This window comes from Rhinolophus ferrumequinum, chromosome 19, assembly GCF_004115265.2.
Source record: "Rhinolophus ferrumequinum isolate MPI-CBG mRhiFer1 chromosome 19, mRhiFer1_v1.p, whole genome shotgun sequence".
Lineage (NCBI taxonomy): Eukaryota > Metazoa > Chordata > Mammalia > Chiroptera > Rhinolophidae > Rhinolophus > Rhinolophus ferrumequinum.
The window spans coordinates 37,819,879-37,839,488 of NC_046302.1; the positions used below are offsets into that span (position 1 = coordinate 37,819,879).

Sequence of the window (19,610 nt, forward strand, 5' to 3'; positions counted from 1 at the left end):
CTTCCATGCTCAGTGCACGTGTACATTTTTCAGCTTGTTTGGAGTTCACTGCTTATTCCACTAATTTTTAGCAGGAGAGAAATGAGCTTCCCTGGCTCCAAAGAGGGTGGTAAATCCCAGCCACAGTTAGTCACTGCTGCTGAAGGATGTGTATCACAGTCCTGAGATGTGCTGGGACAGGACAAAGGCGGAGATCGACTAGTCAGTAGTTCCCAAAGCTGAGCGTGTATCAGAACCATCTGGAAGACTTGCTAAAACACAGATTGTGGGGCATCGCCCCTAGAATTTTTCAATTCCTGCATCTAGAGTGGGTGCAGAAATGTGCATTTCTAACAAGTCCCCAGGTGGTAAGGATGCTGCTGGCCCTGGAATCACACTTTGAGACCCACTCTATTAGTATATATACTTTTACACTGCCTTCCTAGGGTAATGTTATGTTATAAAAAATATCTCCGTATCAGTAGCCTTTGTAATTTCTGATAACTACATAATATTTAACTAAATCCTATTTTAAATCATTAGGGATTGTGGGTGTGGCATATGTATTATAAAGTGTAAGATCAACGTCAAAGTTACCTTTTATAAGCTTATTTCAAGTCTGTTTAAAAGAAAACATGGCTAGCTATAAAGTTTTCCTTTCAAAATGAAGGTTACAAAGCTCTACTCCATTGACAACATCACACTCAGTGGAATTTGGTGATTCGTGTCCTCCCATCGTTATACCATGCTAACTACTTATTCATTTTCCTTTTAGAAAACGATTCTTAATCATCCTTTATCACCTGTTCTCTATGCTCACCCTCAACACCCTCAAAAGACACACCTTAGTATGCCAATAAGACACACAGGACTACAGGTTCCAGCTCCTGGGCAGCTCAGGGTCGTCTATCATGAGACTAAAAGTCCTAGAAACACAGTCTACAGCATCCCTTTAGAGACACTGCACTAGTTAGTCTGTCATATCAGGGAGGCTGCTCTCTTCCTTAAATGCTGTCTTAGAGCTCTTCAAACAAACATTCCCTTCCATATTCATACTAGTGATGAATATCTACTGAGTGCCTGTCTCCTGGACCAAACCTCGTGACAAAATCACGCTTAACCTTGGATTTCGCCAAGACAACTGTCCTCAGCTTTCCTTAGAGCTCCAGAGGAATGGCTGACAAGGGCAGCCCTGGGTGGAGTCTCCATTTAAAGCACCAAAAATCTACAGTACCTTTTACTACTTGTCATAAATAATTGTGCGTCTATAGTAATTAAAGCACTTAAGGTGCCTCAATAATAAATGTGACGTTAAGAGGAAACACAAAAGAACTGATAACCATGAACAAATAAACTGAAACAATCATATAAAGCTAAGATTATATAGGGGTGTTTGTTTTTTTTAAATAGAAACTTAGTAAGAACAACAAAAATGCCTGACTGGTATGTGACACTATTGCCTGATTTTTTTGCAACAGTTGCTTCTACTACAAAGACTCTTTACACACTTAGTGGCACTTCCCAAGCCGTCTCAGGTCTTTACACGACTATGATGCATCAGAATGTTACACGCACTTGTGTCTCCTACAATCTTATGACTCCCTTGCACAACGGCTTAAAGAAACTAACGGCCTGAGCATCAATTTACGTTTTGCTTTAACAGAACATTCAACGAGAAGTAGTTCTAATGATACTATCCAAGAAAAACATGCAGACACAGAAACACCGAGAAGAGCATAACAAAGTCATTAAACCATGTCCTCACAGGACAGTGTTACTCAAGTCTAGGGAACGGCCGCCATATTAGAGACAAAGTCTTTCTCTGGGTTTTAACTACGGTCAATGTTTTCCACTCACCTACCAACACCATGAAATGATTTCCACAGGATGCTGCTTTACACAAATACCACGTGGGCAACACAGAGTGTGGGCACAGTCCACACACAGCAACTGTGCCTAAAACCGCCAGTGAAGGGAGCACAGGTTGCTGCCCAGAAGCCAAATCTCGCCAGGCTGAGGAGAGTGGACGGCTTACTTTGAAGAAGGCCTCCATGAGCGTCTGGTCGGGATGCAGGTCCCCCCACGGGAGTTTCCGGTAGGCACTATGGAAAGCGTACAGGATGAACTCGGGCATTTTGGGCGCGGTACATGCTTCACAGTAATACAGCAGCTGTAACCGAAGGGCTCCTTCATCACCTGGCAACAGCTTATCTAAAATTGAAAAAGAGAATACAGCTCAAGACCTTGTGGGTTCTCTTTAACAATAATAATAATAACTAACACAAAACACCAATTTGAACTGAAAGTCTAAAACCTAAGGTTCTCAATAATTAGTATACAATTTTAAAGCTTTTCACATGCCAGGAGCGGGAGGGGCTGATGATGGCAGATTAGTAATAAAAAATGGCACTTTTCTCACTGGGGTAACTAGAATGAACAGCTGGTGTGTGGGACATAGCAGGGGTAATCAGCTTTTCTTCAAGACTTCTAAATATTTGGCTTTTTAACTCACACACACTTCCACAACCTCGACCAATTTTAGGCATCCCTTTAGTCTGCAACCTCGATCAGTCGGCATTATCCTCACAATAATCAACCGCTTTATTGCCTCAGGAGCTAATGGCAATATAAGGGGTTTGGTCCAAGACATATGAGTTCAGCCTTTCCGGTTCTAAGCAAAGGAATGGAGCACAGTCAAAGAAGAGAGCACCACACACGGCAACAGAAGCCTGACGGTGTTTCTCAACATTCACTTTTCCAAAATTACCAATGAGCACCAACACACGTACCAGTCAGTTTATCATTTCTAACGTTCCTGTGTCCTCGATGGCCAGCACTTACTTTATCCTATAGCATGAAACAGTAACACATGCTTTTAACAACCTTTTAAGAGCAGGCTGAAGGGTAGCATTTGTTTAAATATGGATAAATGATACTTTTGTTTTGATGAGGATGTGTAGACGATGTCCAGGAGGTAATCCCTTAGAACAAGAGTGAGCTTCCAGTCCCAGCCCAGACACAAACAAATTCTGTGACCTCACATAAATTCATTTTGCCTTTCAAGTCCTCATTTTTTCCACCAACAAAAGGAAAGTTGGATCAATGTTCTCACTAAAAGGCTACAATTTTATACTTCTTCATCTTGTTTTGCATAATTCTTGCTTCCTCTCTCTGATATTATACCCTCCAGTTCCTAAGCCACCTTCTTATTTTATATACGCAGGCAAGAGCCTGTGAGAGGGCTTGCCCCTTATTCTATGAAATTAAATAGATAGCCTTTGTGACTATAATTTGATACTCCAATATTTTTCTCACCAATAAATATATTTTGGATGGTAAAAAGCAGCTAGAAGAATCTGCCTTCTAAAAAAAAGAGAGAGTATTATTAGGATTTCATCTGTTACTCATTGAACCAATATGTATGAAACAGATACTGAGAATAAGGCACTGATAATGTATCAGTAGGTTTATCGACTGTAACAAGTGTACCACTGGTGGGGAGGTGGGCGTGGGGGAGGTTGTGCATGGGGGGAAGGCAGAGGGTATATGAACTCTGTGCGTTCTGCTCAATTCTGTCTAAAATTGCTCTAAAAAAACTAAAGACGTACATACATATATATATGTATATGTGTATATACATATATATCAGGAGTGTCAAAAAAGTGTATATACATTGTAAGAGATGTTATCTATGCTCAAGCAGTAGTTCACCGTCATCAGAAATGTCTGGACGCTGACGGTAACCACTGAGAGCACCTCTTGTAATTGCAGAAGTCAAACATGACTTGTATTCATCTTTTGTTATCGGTATATATTTAGTATTACAATTTTAACATAGAACATTTAATATAAGAAAGTTTTCCTTTCTTAAAATGTGTGTCCATTTTTTGGCATCCTCTGTATACATGCACACACACAAAAATACCGGACGATGTACTGTTACGTCTATGACTAAGCCCCACACAAGCACGTGGCAGCTATGGAGGTGCTCACTCAGGTCTCCCTTTCAGCGGAACTTGCTGATCCAGCTGCAGCATCTGCAGGGGCCCCTGCAGTGCCTGAGCCAAGGCCACACACTGTCCCAGGCAGCCCTCGGCCAACAAGTGCACACAGCCCGGGACACTTCTGCCCAACGCGATGCCCCTCAGTGAGGAATCTGCACTGGAACCCCCTGCTGGGCTGGCCGTTACTTTCTCACAACTGGACCACAGGCTGAGGCTCTTCCTTCCCACTCTCCTTTCACAGGTATCACACCTGTGCGGGGCTCTGAAGACGTTCCTTGCCGACTGCTGCTCATCTCCCTCTTACTGAACGGCACATGGAGACGGAAAGCAAGAACCTCTAAGGGCCACACTCTCTCTGAAAGGGCAGATTAGTGGGGAAAAGGAAACTTCACCTGGACTCGGAGTTGGGGAGGGGAGAAAGTTTACTGTGATAACTGAGGCTGCCTGCAAGCTGAGCTTGGACTTTGATTTCATATGTAAGTGTGTGGTGTGAGAAACCCCAAGCCAAGAAATTATGTGGTGCCAACTGGCAGCAAATGCAGATTTTCTCTGGAGATACACACCCTCATCCTAATCTTTACAGAATTTCTCTAGGTAATGTCTCTCTAAATATGGGCTCAGACTACAAAACTACAAAGTACACAGGAAACAAGCTTCTAAGAATAAGAGTCCAAAGGAATATCTATCTATCAGCAGCATAAGCCACTCCCCAACGGAAACTTCAGATAATGGAATTATTGCATATAGATCATAAAAGAAAGTAAGTGTGTTCAAATATTTTAAAGAAATAAAAACTGGAATTTAAACAAGAGGAAGAAGTAAGATGCTATCGAAAAGGATCAAGGTAGATTTTAAAACAAAAATAACTTCCAGAAATTAAAATGGGAAATTCAGTGGATATTTTTTAAAGTAGATTAGACATAGCTATATCTAGAGAGACTGAGTAAACTGGAAAAGAGACCTCAATAATTGACCCAAAAGGAAGCACAAAAAGATAGAAAACATGAAAAAGAAGTCAGAGTCATAGAAGACAGAATGAGGTTCCACTTGGGGGACAGACAATATCTGAAAGAGAAAGGCTGCATATTTTCCATAACGGATGAAACTCCAAACTACCTCACAAATAAGAAGTGACAAACTTTACACTAAATAATTGCATGAGTGGTTTTTCTTTGGTCAAAGATGACTGCCTACCAACGAAAATAAAATTAAATAAAGTGGGAAAGCAGAGGCGAAAGAGTAACTGAATGACTTGGGGAAAATGTGAGAACCAACCGGAGACGTGACGTGACGGCTTCCTACCTTTAAAGCCCTCGTGCAGGGAGGCGATGCAGTCAGTGAACAGCTGCACCGTGCTCGAGGCCACCACCGTATCGCTCTCCAGCCAGGGGTAATGTCGTTGGCTGCTTGAAATACAGGAAACATGCGCTCAGCAGTGAAAGTACCATGATTCAATGACTCCAGGTCCCAGAGTCTAGGGCTGGCCAGAGTCATAGCAAACTGCGTTATGCAGCCCACACACATATTCAGACCACTGTAAATTCCTGGAGGTGAATTGTAGCTTGCAATATCAACCATATAGTTTCCTTTACTTTCCTTCCTAACCTTTATTCCAACACGAGTAAGTTTCAGAAGTGTGCTACCTAAACTATCAAATTAACATCTTTTCACATCCAATTTATACCCTTGAACCCACCCCTTGTGCATCTTGGTTATATTCCAAATGCCTGAGAAATATACCATCAGGTAGCTTCAATAGTAATAAGGGCAGGGAAGGAGGGAGAGGGGTAGGTGAAAGGGGAGGAGGAAGGGAAAGGAGAGGGGAAGTGGGAGAGGGAGGGGAGGGAAGGAAGAAAGAAAATTTCTTGTAACCAAAAGATGCCCAAAAATGAATGGACAGGAAATAACCAAAGAATAAACTCTTTATATGAAAATTTTAGTTCCTGAATCTGGTCCATAAAGTTCAATATCAAAATAAACTCCATTAATTCTTCCCAGAAATCAAAAGGCAGACTGCTTTATGGTCAGCAGTCAAATAGTCACTACAAAATCCTGAAGCTTGCAGATTGTTTAAGAATAGCCCTCTAGCAAAAGCAAAGATCCAGAACCTTTTCTATTTTCCTCAAGAAGCTCCTGAAGCAGCATGGGTTAACACAAAGAGTCCTGACAAGGGAGTTAAAAGTCCTAGGAGTGAAAACACCTTAAATACAGTGATGTCTAGCACTATTGTCATTAAGTTCACCTGGCTTTTATTTATATGCTTTTGGGGACAACAAGACTCATAAGGAGTCATTGGGACAGCCCCACCTCTGTCCTAAATGCTCCTGAAATAATGCTTTCATTTAATTGCAGAGTCCATGTTAAAAGGGTAATTCCCACCACTAATATGGAAGCCAACTTAACTCCAAACAGTAAGTGAGATACTCGATAAGATCAAGTTAGTCTCATATTTTTAGTGTCTTATTATTCAAACCTAATTAAGGAGAGTGGCATCCATTTTTCTGAACTTAAGTACCAAAACTCATTCAACTTCCTTATTGTAGAAAACTGGAAACGAGTGTCCAGTTTTGTTTTAAAATTAATATCAAAATAATAGCTCTGATCAGCCAGACTAACAATTCCACAAACAGACACTGTCTTCAGTTACTTTCCGTAAAGGAGTATTTTCTAAATTTAAATATGGCCTTACACTTAAAAAAATTAAACCTGCGAATGTATCACTTGTACCAAAACACCATCAGAATTTTAAGTCTATAACTTTCAAAGGAATTTGAATATCTGAAAAGTGATTTACCTTTCATTGTCTTCTAAAACCAGGATCCATGGCTTAAAGAGCTGGATAATGACTGAATGTAGCGATCTCAGCACTAAAAGAAAGCAAAATTTTTAGAGATGAGAAACAAGTGTACTCTTTGTCAATACCACTGATAACATTATATTAGAAAATCCACTAATTGTCTATATACCCATAAACTATGTTGATATAAAAACATTTATTTAGAGAGAGAGAGAGAGAGAGAGAGAGAGAGAGAGAGAGAGAGAGAGAAAGAGAAGGTCCAAGATGGCAGATTAGAAGCCAGACCCGAAGGAATTAAAAAATAAAATAAAAAAGTATAATGTAAGTATGTTTGTTTTCATTTGCCACAATGGAATGTCTTGAATTGAAAAATTTTATTACAAAATATCATAGATAATTTTATAATGTACATTTTTTTAAAGATAAACGCTTAAATAATCAGGACACTTTTCTTAGCAAGGTAAGTAATAGGACGAAAGAAGTGGAGATTGAAACCTATCTCTGTACTCCACCCTACAAAGGAGAGGCAGAGACAAGCTGAAGCAAGCATCTATTGTCTAAATGAACACATGTATGGGTTCACACCTATGCTATATATTTTCCATTTCCTCTGCTTGACACTCAGATATATCGTTTTATCGCAAAGATCTAAATCTCTTAATGTGTGTATTCAAGTCACTTCTGAGGGAAGGGCTCCGTGTGGCCCTAAAGGCGTATTACCTGTTTTGCTGTTGGCAGATGGGTCTTGGGCCAAGCACGCCATTTCTGAGTCAAGCATCCTTTTCACAAGATAGCCCAAGAGTGTCTTCATACCATCCATGTAAGGACTCCATTTTGAGAATAAACCAAAACTTTTAAAGTCCAACGTGGATAACCGAAGCTTATAAAAAAAGTTTGAGAGCCACTGTATAGTCTCCATTACCTAGAAGAGAATGACGGGTTAGAAAATGTTTACTGAAAGTCTCCTTTCAGCAGTGTTCATACACTGTGAGGGAAGGCTTTGACTCTGCAAGAGTTGCAAAGATGTACAGCACGTGAAAAGTAAACCAACAGACTTAGTTCTAAAGCAGAGGAACCACTCTTTCAAATAAATGTTCACATGGACCCACACTGAACCCTAACCAAAGGGCCAGTGGGACAAGGTTAAGGAGCAGGTGAGGTAAGGTGTGGAAGGCGTAGGCCCAGGCTGCTCTTGAAGAGATGAGCAAGAATCAGACTGAGGTGTGAGGGAAAGGCAATCCAGACAAAGGGGGAGTAGGAGACAAGTGACTGACAAAAACAAACACAGGGCTCTTAAAGATAATGCACAAAAAAGCAGCTTTTTAGATATAAAGTTTAAGTGTGTTCCAATTGTTTAAATAGCAAAGGAAATGGAAAAGAAATGCAGAGACAAAAACGTCAGACACCAAAAGCTACACACCTGCTTGTCTGACAAGAGAACATCCGGGGAGCTTTGAAGCGCCGAGCTCTCGGCAGAAGGTGCCCCCTGCTGGCAGTTTGGGGCACAGCAGCCCAGGGCTCTCAGCGTGGCTTTCCAACACTCAGGGCTCAGCAGCTGCTCAGCAGAGCCTTACAGGGCAGGGACATAGGACAGAAAGTCAGCATCTCTTACAAACTAAAAATTTTAACTTGAATCAAAGAACATATGTATTTTACAAAGGAATGAATATTAAATAAGTAAATTTAATATCAAAGTAAAGAGAACTCATTAAAAGAACTATCTACCCAAACGCCTGACTTTCCTTGTTCCTGTTAACCCTGCTTTGCTTGGAGTGGACACAGCTGGAGCCATGTGAGCTGGAATCTGGGAGAGAAACCCCACCTATCAGACCTTTACTGGGGAATGAACAGTAAGGAGCCATTTTCCTGGCTGGATGACGTGAGAGAAATAATGGTGACAGGACAAGGGAGACTGGGTGCAGACGCAGTGACAGCATGTAGGTCTCTTCACAAGGAGTTTTACACTTACCCTGAAACTCCATTCCTACAGTGGGCTAAAGCAACACAGACACAGCGTGCAAAACTAGAGACTACCAGCCAGCCAGCACTCTGCTCCTTACAAACCTCACATCCCAGAGGACAGGAATAATCTCTCTCAGGTCCTTTCCACCCAGAGGTGGCCTAAGGATCAAACAGGGTAACACAGGCTCACAGGAGCAGGTCTGAGGGGAAGGATGACGAGGTCAGCTGCACCCTACTGAGTATGAGATGCTCAGGGGACAGGGGAGGGCCGGTGTCCAACTGCTACTGTGGTCTGGTATCAGGGCAGAGGTCTGGGATCAAGCTACAGGTGTGGGAGACGTGCCCACTTAGAAGATGGCAGTGAAGACAGGGCAAACGACAGGCTCACCCAGGGCGAATGGAGAGAGCAGAGGAACAAGGGATGGACCCCTGGGAACACCAACATGGTGGCCAGGGAGGGGCACGAAACCAGAAGGCTGGAGGCCGTGGAATCTGACAGAGGTGGGACTGTTATTATTATGCCTTTAACTGAATTACTTCTCCTGAGAAGTATAAATTTCCTGCTCCGTGCAAGTCAATGGTTGCCTACACAAACAGTTTATAATTTCTTTAAAAGATTTCAGGGGGAAAAACACAACATATACTTGATCATATTTTGAAAATTTAGGACAAAAATCAGCTATGCAAATGTGCATCAAAAATTATACAAATACATTTCCCTATCACTGTTCTCCACCTATCCTGCAATATCCCTCTGCAGGAAACAGTGAAAGGTTGAGGTGCTTTGAAAATGAGACCATCCATTTCCGTACAAGTATTCTTAAACTGGTCCAATACATAAGATCATTAACTTAAGCATTAAACAATTTCTACTAAATAACACAAAGATTTGGCATAAAGCAAAATTTAGTTTTCCATTACATCTATAAACAGTATAAAGTTTTCATGAAAAAGTAAATTCGATTTCATTTTTCAAGTTTCGATAAAATCCCTGCCTAGTGAAATTCCAAAAATAAGAAAGCCTACATCCTTTATTTCTCCTCTGATCTCCACACTCCAATGGAAAATTACAGGAGGGGAACAGAAACGGTGGGAATGTGAAAAATATTGTAATGCTGCTCTTTCCCTTGGCAAATATAAATACAGTCAAAAAAATTAGGGGGAAAATAGAACAAAATGTACCCTCTATTTGGAATGACGCATAGAAAAAGCAACTTATTTCTCTTACTAAATCTGTAGTGACAGAGGAAGCAGGCTCACTTCCATCCCACCCCATTCAAGACAGCTGCTAAGTCAAGCAAAAGAGATGGGCGCACACCTGTGGCCTCCAACACGAGTGCCCGTTCTAACATTTAGGACAATAAATTACCATTTTTCCAGGTAGCAACCTTTGGGGGACTGTTCATGGAATACTTCAGGTGAAAATCAGTCACTCTAAACTCCGGCACGCTTGTATTATTTTTACATGTTTGGATGATATCTGTAGAATGGTACGTGTGATATGAAAATTCACTGCGATCTAATCAGTCACAATGAAAAGACACTCACTTTGCATCAGCAGCCTGAGGATGTCACTGTACTGGTCAGGGAACTGGTAGAGAAGAAGGTAAGTCCAGTGCTTACAGAAAAGATTAAACGGCATCAAAATATCTTCATCTGGCTCAAGGCCCCAGGCAGTAAGTGCCAAATGAATGGACTCCAGGAGTCTGGTGCGATCAGACAGAGGAGGCTTAGTGGCATTTAACCATTGCTTAAGATCGAACTAAAAAGAAAAGAAACGAGAAGCAGTTTTATTGACACTAGAAAATTAACTGAAGGAGAGCAAAGTCTGTGCAAATTTAGTTTAAAAGTCAGAGATTACCTAGCCTTTAAATTTTCATAAAGATTTAAATTACAGTTTGTAAACAAGTACCTAAAAGAATCTGGGCAGCTCAGTAATTGATGGGTGCCATTATGTCTCCATCACTTCTTCACTCTCAGACAGCAAAGTTTTCTAAGCTCTGTACGCTTTTTCGCAATTTAAAAATCTTGTTGGTAAGTTTTCCCTAAAAGACAAGGCTCAGAACGTTGCAGTTCTCTTTCACTGGTCACAATGCCATACACAAGCTGGCACTTCACAAAACTGTCTCCATCTAACGGCCACGTTTCTGAGTCTGCATCAGTCACCTCAGTGAATAAAAATTCAGGGGGATGATAACACTTTCCAGAACCCCTATAAGACACGTTCTCCCTCATTACAGGCTGAGATCAGTCTCTAGGCCCTAAAAAATTACCAGGTTTTATGACTCATAGATGTCAGAGAAATACAATTGAAGGCGAAAGAGCTACAGCTCCAAAATTCTCAACTGGCTAAGTAAATTCACTGCCTTGGTCTGAGTTAACATTCTACTTGGAATGAGGACAAAGGCAATTTGCTTAGATCTGGCTTTTTCCAAATATGAGAGACTTGGACATATTATATCTCATTTATCAAACACAAGTTCGGCATAAATTCAGGATAAATTCAAAAGAAGGATGTACTAAATTACTATTATGAATATTTCAGAACTGTACTTAGTCTTTAAAGAGCGTTCGGGAGCTAGGTCCTTGTTATAGTGGAATAAGACTGTCCCTCATAATACAATCGACACACCCACAAGAGGAAGCTGTGGGATCAGGCTGCTGAAAGATCATGAAAAATGTGCAAGGGGCCTATGAGTCTGCAGTCTGCCTGGAAACAGAACCCCAGAGAGCCTTTCATTTCTATGGCGTGGGCGACAGCCAGCGTTTCTGCATTTCAATGGTAACATCAGGACTGGGTCATATCTCACCTTGGTCAGCAGCATGAAAATTATGTCACTGTTGTCCTCACTTAGAAGCTTTACCACTTTTTCATAGAGCTGTATGAACTCTGCGGGTGCAGCATTGGGAGTGAAGAAAGGAGACAAAAGAGAGCAGAGCCTTCTATTCTTCAGAATGGTCTCAAGTACCTTTCTGCATTCTGATTTAGTGCCACTGATGAACACCTTGAAAGAATAAAAGGGGAAAATGTCACCAAATTTTTCCATTCCCCAACCTTTACTTAAGCAACTACGTTTTAAGGGGTAGTAATATGAAGGAAATAGAATTTTTTCTAAATGAAGACACGAAACAATCACAAGAAATCTAAAATCAACATAGATAAACCTATTATTTCCATTGTAGGTGATATTAAAAATTATGGATAATCCGGGGAGCATTTGAGATCTTGCTCCCCAGCATATGTCATCAGTTGGGCTCAAATAAACTTATAAAAATTCTCAAAAAAAAATTATGGATAATCCATTAATTTAATTTGGACAGCCCATATGTAGAAAATTCTCAACTATACTACAAAACTTTTAAAAGATTAAAATATTGGGGTAATTTGAATCCAGAAATTTGCAATGTACCTACCATAATTATTAAGTACTCTAAGTGATTCTGCATTCTGTCAAGAAAACAAAACTTCTAGGTTACAGATTTTATTGAAATGTGCTTTTGATACATTTTGAAAGCTAAATTTAACCAATATATAGTCAGGAAAACTTCAAATTTGTTTTAACTTGGTTCTAATGTTTAAAAGTACTAGAATATAAGTGAATATTTTTTTAAAATCTTAGGGTCAGGAAGGCTTTGATAAACTTGACCACAGGCAGAAATAATAAAGGACAAGACTGACAGATTTAAATTGATAAAAATTTTAACTTCTATAAGGCAAAAAGCATCATAAAATTAAAGAAAAATGACAAGTAGAAAAATTGTTACACATTCCAGATACCAGGTTAATAGTCTGAGGAGCTCTTTCAAAACAATCAAAAAAAAAACAAGAAACTCTCCAACAGAAAATATAAAAGGACAATAACCAGCAAATCACACACTCACAAATACATAAATGGCCAAAACATGTGAAAAGTCATTCAACTTAAGAAATACTAAAAGAAATACAACTTAAAATAATAATAAAGTACCACTTCCCCTGTTAGATTAGCAAGACTTAAAAAGAATGATCATTCGTACTGTAGGTTACGATATGGAAAATAATAAACTCAAACCCTGCGATGACAGTATAAATAGGTACAAACTTCCCAGGAGGGCCATGTGACAATATACATCAACTGCTAGTCCCTTTGACATTGCAATCATACTTCTAAGAAATTATCTTAGGAAAAAAAAGAGTCTAACAAGTTCACAAAGCTGTGTAAGATTATTTAGCTCTGGCTTACTGTAGCAAAACAAACAAACACCTAAATACCCATTCAGAGGGCATTACAATGTATCTGTACCACTGAACACTACGTATGAAATACCATGATACAGGTCTGTATTTATTAACACGAAATAATGTCTAAAATATGTGTTTGAATGAAAAAGTCAGGTTACAAAATAACATATCCCTGTTTTTGAGTGTGTATCTATATCTATCTAGTTATCTGTATGTAGAGATGATACATCAATTTCACATATACACGCATACATTAATACACTTCCATGCATGAGACAAACCATAATGAAATGCTAGCTGCGTAACCAGTAACTCCAGGTAGTTAGGATTCTAAGAAATGTTTCTTTATACTTTCTGTACTGTCCGCATCGCTTATAAGTACACATCAATTTTATAATCAGAAAAAACTATTTTAAAAAATATATTTTAATATCTGCTCTGCATCACCTCCTTATAAACATCCAATAAATAAGTACTCAATCAATTGAATTTGGGTGACAGGACACGGTTAATTTGGGTTTACATATTTACCAACAAGTGGCTTTCCTTTCCCAACCTGCATGGATACACTGCCCTTGCTCTTGTTAAATATCTATATTTATTTTAACAATGAGTCAAATAAAGTTACCGAGAATGGCAACTGGGAGGTAGCAGCGGGAGGTGGAGCGAGCGCTGAACACTGAGTCAGCAAGACCCGGGACCCAGTCTCAGCTCCAGCACTCAACAGCTGCAATCCTTTAGGCAAGTCACTTAAACTTTGAGAGCTCAGTTTTCTCATCTTTAAGATGAGAATGATATCAATCACAGAGTTGCCATGAGGATGAAATAATGAATTGGAAAGCATTTTATAAGCGATAAAGTGCTTCAATGATGGTGTTGCTAATACTACCAACAGAATATGATAGAATCTGATGTCTCCCCAGAGGCTTTCAAACATGAGTAATTTATTATCGCTTCTAGGAGAAGCAAAATCCTATGCCAACAATGCTAATCGCATCTTCAGAAGCCAGTAATTCATAGGGGCTTCTGACTTAGGTAAGACTCTGAACCTACAATATAAGTCTGAAGTCAACCCCGACTATATCTAATGAGGACACTGTCGGCACTCTATATCGGAAAATGGCAACCAGCACAGATTAAATAACCTTACCTGTCCCAAAATCTCAATGCATGAAGTAAAGAACTGCCTTGTGGGAGGATGACGCTGGGTCTCGTCGCTGACGTAATCCACAACAGTAAAGAAGAGGCTAATGCCAACCTTCTGAACCCCAGGCGTGGGCTGCAACTTGTAGGCATTCACTAAGGCCCTGCGGGAAAATGCGGGTGAAGACTATTGGTTTACGTATGAGAATCCAGACCCACGAGTGTTTCTTTGATACTCTACATTTCTCAGGCAATATTCTTTAGAGTCTTCAGTGCCCCATACAAATGTCACGTTAGAAATATTTCATGGGGTATCTTCCAACTTGACCCAACACCTTATTTTCAATACATAAAAATGATTTTATTCCCTCCTGGGGGAAAAAAAGAAAATCAGCTGTCTTATAAGGGCTAAGTAACATTCTCACCCTTATTAGAATTTTTCACATTTCATATGTAATTCATAATTTATTATTTAACTTCATGTATTCCTTATAAAATACATCTTTTTAAAAACAAGCATCCTGATTTCCCTAAATTTTAAAATCCAAAACGGAGACTTAAGTTGAGGATAAAGATTTCTGTATAGAATAAGATCCTAGAATAAAGGAATTATTCTAATGCTCACACTTTTTTGAGTTCCTTTACTAGTAAAAGAAACGTCAACCCCTTGTTCACCTCTTCTCCTCCTCCTTCCCAGCCCCCCCCTTCCAACTCACAGAAGGACTCAGTGCCCCCTCCACACCACCACCCCAATCCACTGGGGGATTAGCTGCTGTTACTAGAATGTGGAGTCATCTTAAAGTAAAAGGCACAGGCACCTCCCCTCTCCCAAGTCATGTTCTGTTGGCTTTGCGAAGAAAGAGGATGGTGCGAGTAAGCCAAGAGCTCCAAAAGAAAATCACAATGGCCAAACGCAAGTCGGCAACGACACCTGAGAGCCCTAATGCCCCTGAGCGAGTCCACTGCAAACTTTGCCAGTAATCTGAGTTGACAATGATGACTTCCTAGGTAAACGTGATTTTGATATAAAACTTAAGCACCAAATCTCTCCACGACTGAATTTCAATGTACTGTATTATCTCGTAATTCAGGGATGTGCAAACTTATTCTATAGAGTCAGATAATCAATATTTTATGCTTTATGGGCCATAAATTGTTACAACTACTCAGTTCTGCCATTGCAACATAAAAGTCATAGACATTAATAAATGGGCACAGCTGTGTTCCGATAAAACTTTACTTATAAAAATGGGTGACAGGGCAGACGTGCACCCCCCAATGGCCAGTGTGCCGATTCCTGTGCTAACTTAATTAGTGGGTATCTGGAGGGTGTGGTAGCATGTATGATTACTATCGATAATAACAAGAGTATTTTCAAGTATAATGCCCTTCAAAACTTACGTAATCAAATTTTCTGCATGTACAGCAGCTTCCACAATATTAAGTGGTGGTGGTTTAGCAGCTTCTGCTTGCAACTGCTTCACTTCTTTTCCCAAAGCATGAAGCTGTTGGCTTACTGCTTCATTCTTATGCATACCTTCAAACTAACAAAAATGAAAGTGGTCAACAGATGTTTTTTGTCCCTACATGCTTCTAAAGCAGATATTTTATTACATATACAGTGGGCATATGATAAACAGACTATTCTTACAATTAATATTATAACTCAAAACTCTCAATTGAAGCTGCCAGGGATGGGGAAAAATCATCAAAAAACTATTCAAGAATCTCAGGTATTTCATAAAGAATCAAACTTGAAGTCGTGTATTCTTGGTTCAGACTTTCGAAGGCTGTTCTGTATGTCACTTACATTTCAACGCCCCAATCCTCAAGGTCTTCCCACAGGCCTTTCCTATAGCATGTCAAGCCCCTCCTCTGTTGATCACCCCTCCCCAGAGCCTTAAAACCCCGTCCTCCCAACCCACAACACGTGTGATTCATTCAACTCGAAACACTCAGGCTGCACATCTCATGGATGCCCAGCATTAAAATAATGAGGACGCAGATGCTATTAATAAAACATTTGCCACTTTGAAAGGAAAAAAAGGCATATAAAGCAAACAACAAAATAAAATAAAATATGGGAATTGCGCAATCAATTGCATGCCTGGGAAAGAGCCATTGATCAATTCAGTGGTTCCTGAAAGCTGGTCTTTGACAAAATTTTTATTGGTTCTCAGTAAAGATGTGAAAAATAAGGAGAATTTATTGAGTTTTTCAAAAAAAAAAAAAAAACTCTAAATTTATTTCAATTTAAAAGACTACACTTTATGTCTTTTCTACTTGAGGGGGTTGTTAACATTCCTTTCTCTAATTAATTGATGTCAAATGACCTATATAGCTGCTTTGTTTGTGTATATTTAATGTCCTTTTTTGGATGTGGAAGGATGCAGAAAATATCCTAGGCTCAGACTGCAACACAAAGACAGGACCAATGTGGTAGGTGTAGGGACAGGAAGATAGAGGGACAGAGACAAGGAGCCTGGCCAAGCTGATGGGGGGTGGGGGAGTCGGGGCTGAAGAGCGGAGCGCAACCAGAGAGGAGAGCAGGGGGTCCAGTCTTGGACAGGCCTTTCAAGCAGACTAGTGAACTTACACGTACCTTGCAGGCATGGCAGAGAATGCTAAATAGACCAGCACATTTACAGGGCAGGAGTTTGAAATCCTACCGTCTCCTTAGATGGTTTTCCACATCACATGGGTGGGCAGCAGGACGTACGTTTTCCTTTGTATGCACCTGCCTAAACTAAACCCAGTCTTCAGCCACCACTGCAATGATTACAGAATCCTTTCTTTGTAAATAATGTAAACATTTAATTCACAAACTTATTTAACCAAGGTGCTTAGGTCCCTGTCAAAGTTATCATCATAAATTCCAAATCAAAAGCTCCTGAAGGGCAACAGTCCTATTTGTTTTGCTCTACACAGCACCCTAGCGCAGCACGGCTCTGACAGACACTGAGCACCTACTTTTTATGATCATGATGATAACTTTCTTCTATAAAAGGAAATACGGTTGTTCCTTTAAAAAATCTTTACAAAGCTTCTTGTTTTAAAGAAAAAAATAGGGGGCAGCCAGATGGCTTAGTTGGTTAGAGCACAAGCTCTCAACAACAAGGTTGCCGGTTCAATTCCCGCACGGGATGGTGGGCTGCGCCCCTGCAACTAGATTGAAAATGGCTACTGGACTTGGAGCTGAGCTGCGCGCTCCGCAACTAGATTGAAGGATGATGACTTGGAGCTGGTGGGGTCCTGGAGAAGCACACTGTTCCCCAATATTCCCCAATAAAAAAAAAAAAAAAATTTTTAAACAAAAAAATAAGCTGTTCATATGAATCAAAAGCCATGAAAGTGACTAGCCAAGAATATATGTTAATAATTGTTTAATTTTTACTCGTGGAGAAATGAAAGATAAAAAATTACTTCCATTAAACCACATACTGAATCAATACAAATATTAAATTTCAAATCTTCCAAATAACAGACCAATGTTTAAGAGCCTAAAATGTAATTAGGAGCATGTGCAGTCAGTTTTTTTGCCCATATGTCACCAACTACAACTAGACTGGGTCTTTGAGGGTCACAGCCCTTGGCCGTCCTGGATAGAAACACCCAAAGAGAGAGTCAAAGAAAGAATCTGAGAGGAGGAGGGAAGACTGTGAGAATGAAGGGAAGTGCAAAGACAGAGAAGAGAGAAAGAACAAGGTTCACTTGACTGGGAAATGGAGAGAGGAGATCAAAACCACCTTGTAACTTGAACCTTAAAACTGCCACCCCATGTTGTAGAAACTACTAAATGCTGAAGAATAAAAGAAAACCAACTAGTGTAGGAAAGTTTGGACGTTCACCAAAAACATCCTCAAATTCTCATTATTTCCTAATCTACTTATTTTTGTTCATTTTTCCCACCAGTGTTCAAAGTTTTCTTATCTTACTAGGACGGGGGTGGGAGAGATTGAATAACTCAGAGCATAATCACAAGAAGTTGTGGACAATAGAACAAAGCAGCTTGGTGGAAGCCCCTCCACTTGAGTCACTGCAAGTGGACAAAGATGTAAAAGTTGGACACAGCAGGTCCCTCAGCAAGTTTTTACAATAATGGGAGGCCCTCAGTGGGTCTTTTCCATCTTTCATTTCTAGGAATGAACACATTTTTCACATGACAATAAATCAATTCTGGGTCCAGCAAACATGCCCCACAATACCGAAATACAACACAAGGAACCCTATTATAAATCACCCCATTTCCTCAGGGAATATCACGGAATTAATAAAGGCTTCTACTAGGAGAGGCAACCACAGAAGAAGCACGTCTCAATTCTCATAAAATATATTTGGCTTTTGTACACCCCAAACAATCTATACATAGTTCAAACACTTGCAGATGGTTGGAAATTTCCAGGGCTTTCCCTCCCAGAAAAATTCTAGTAAACAATAAAATATTTCCATGATATAATTTGAAATCTTCGTAAATAAGCCATTAAAATCATATTACAACACATTTGTGTACTTTAATTTTAAAATTTATATTTAAAATATAAAATCATTTCCCATGAAGTTGATTTTAAAAATTCCATGAATTCTCTAATCACTGATCACATTCCAGATCAAATTTCCTAACTTTAGATGCATACAAGTGTTATTTTATCAAAATAAATTTTAAAGGTAATGAAAAATACAAATATAAAAGTTATTTTTGAGAAGACATTTTAGAGAAAACAGTGTCCTAAGGAGATTGATGGAGAATATATTAGAACTGTTAAAGTGTGGGTTAGCACAAAATGAAGAGAAATGTTTGAAAGACAACCAAGAGTCAGTAAAATAAATTTTTCCCAATTTCTCAAAGCTAACAAAAAAGAGGAGCTACTTTTGTGCAAATGTAGTCAGGCAGCACGTAGCGCCCGTCTCTAAGGGTTTCTTTCCGGGCTCAGGGAATCCTGAATTCACGTGCAGAAGGAGTGAGGTGCCGTGATTAAGGGGCATGTGCTCTGTCGCCAGACTGCCTAGGCCTTCCTGGTTTTGCCACTCACTGGCTGCGTCGCCCTGGGTGTGTATCTTAACCTCTCTATGCCTCTATTGCTTCACCTGGAAAAGGCAGGTAACAAAAACCTTATCGGGTTATGGTAAGAATAAAATGAGTTCTGCAAAGTGTTCAGACAAGTGCCCGGCATAAAGGAAGTGCTACGACGTGCTGCCTAAGGCTGAACTTCCATTCTGAAGTCCTTATGAAGTCACAGATCCAACTTAACTCTATCTTTCGAACTCAAGAAAGTGACGCTAGAGGCAGCTGAATTTTCACTAAGATTGTTGCACGTCCCTCCTTTTGCCTGTTGCTCCACTCAACTGATCTGCTTTCCACAGGTCGTTTGTCTTCAGGGGCTCCCCACTGTCCGCGGCCCCCAGCCAGAGCTCCCAAGTGATCGGCCGTTCCACGTGACAGCCAACCTTCCAGTGTGGATTCCCACCATCACTTCCAAAAACAACTTGAAACAGACTGATCCAG

The 19,610-nt window shown here is 40.0% G+C and overlaps 1 protein-coding gene across 1 annotated transcript in view; it reads right to left on the bottom strand.

The window, feature by feature from the left end:
- Positions 1-19,610, bottom strand: part of EPG5 (ectopic P-granules 5 autophagy tethering factor) — a 97,127-nt gene that overhangs the window by 14,206 nt on the left and 63,311 nt on the right. The window contains exons 28-36 of the mRNA XM_033087157.1: positions 15,509-15,651; positions 14,115-14,271; positions 11,553-11,747; positions 10,291-10,504; positions 8,201-8,349; positions 7,501-7,702; positions 6,778-6,850; positions 5,286-5,389; positions 2,015-2,190 (exon numbers count right to left, since the gene is read on the bottom strand). Coding sequence (XP_032943048.1) covers positions 2,015-2,190; positions 5,286-5,389; positions 6,778-6,850; positions 7,501-7,702; positions 8,201-8,349; positions 10,291-10,504; positions 11,553-11,747; positions 14,115-14,271; positions 15,509-15,651 — 1,413 coding nt within the window. The remainder of the gene's footprint in view (positions 1-2,014; positions 2,191-5,285; positions 5,390-6,777; positions 6,851-7,500; positions 7,703-8,200; positions 8,350-10,290; positions 10,505-11,552; positions 11,748-14,114; positions 14,272-15,508; positions 15,652-19,610) is intronic.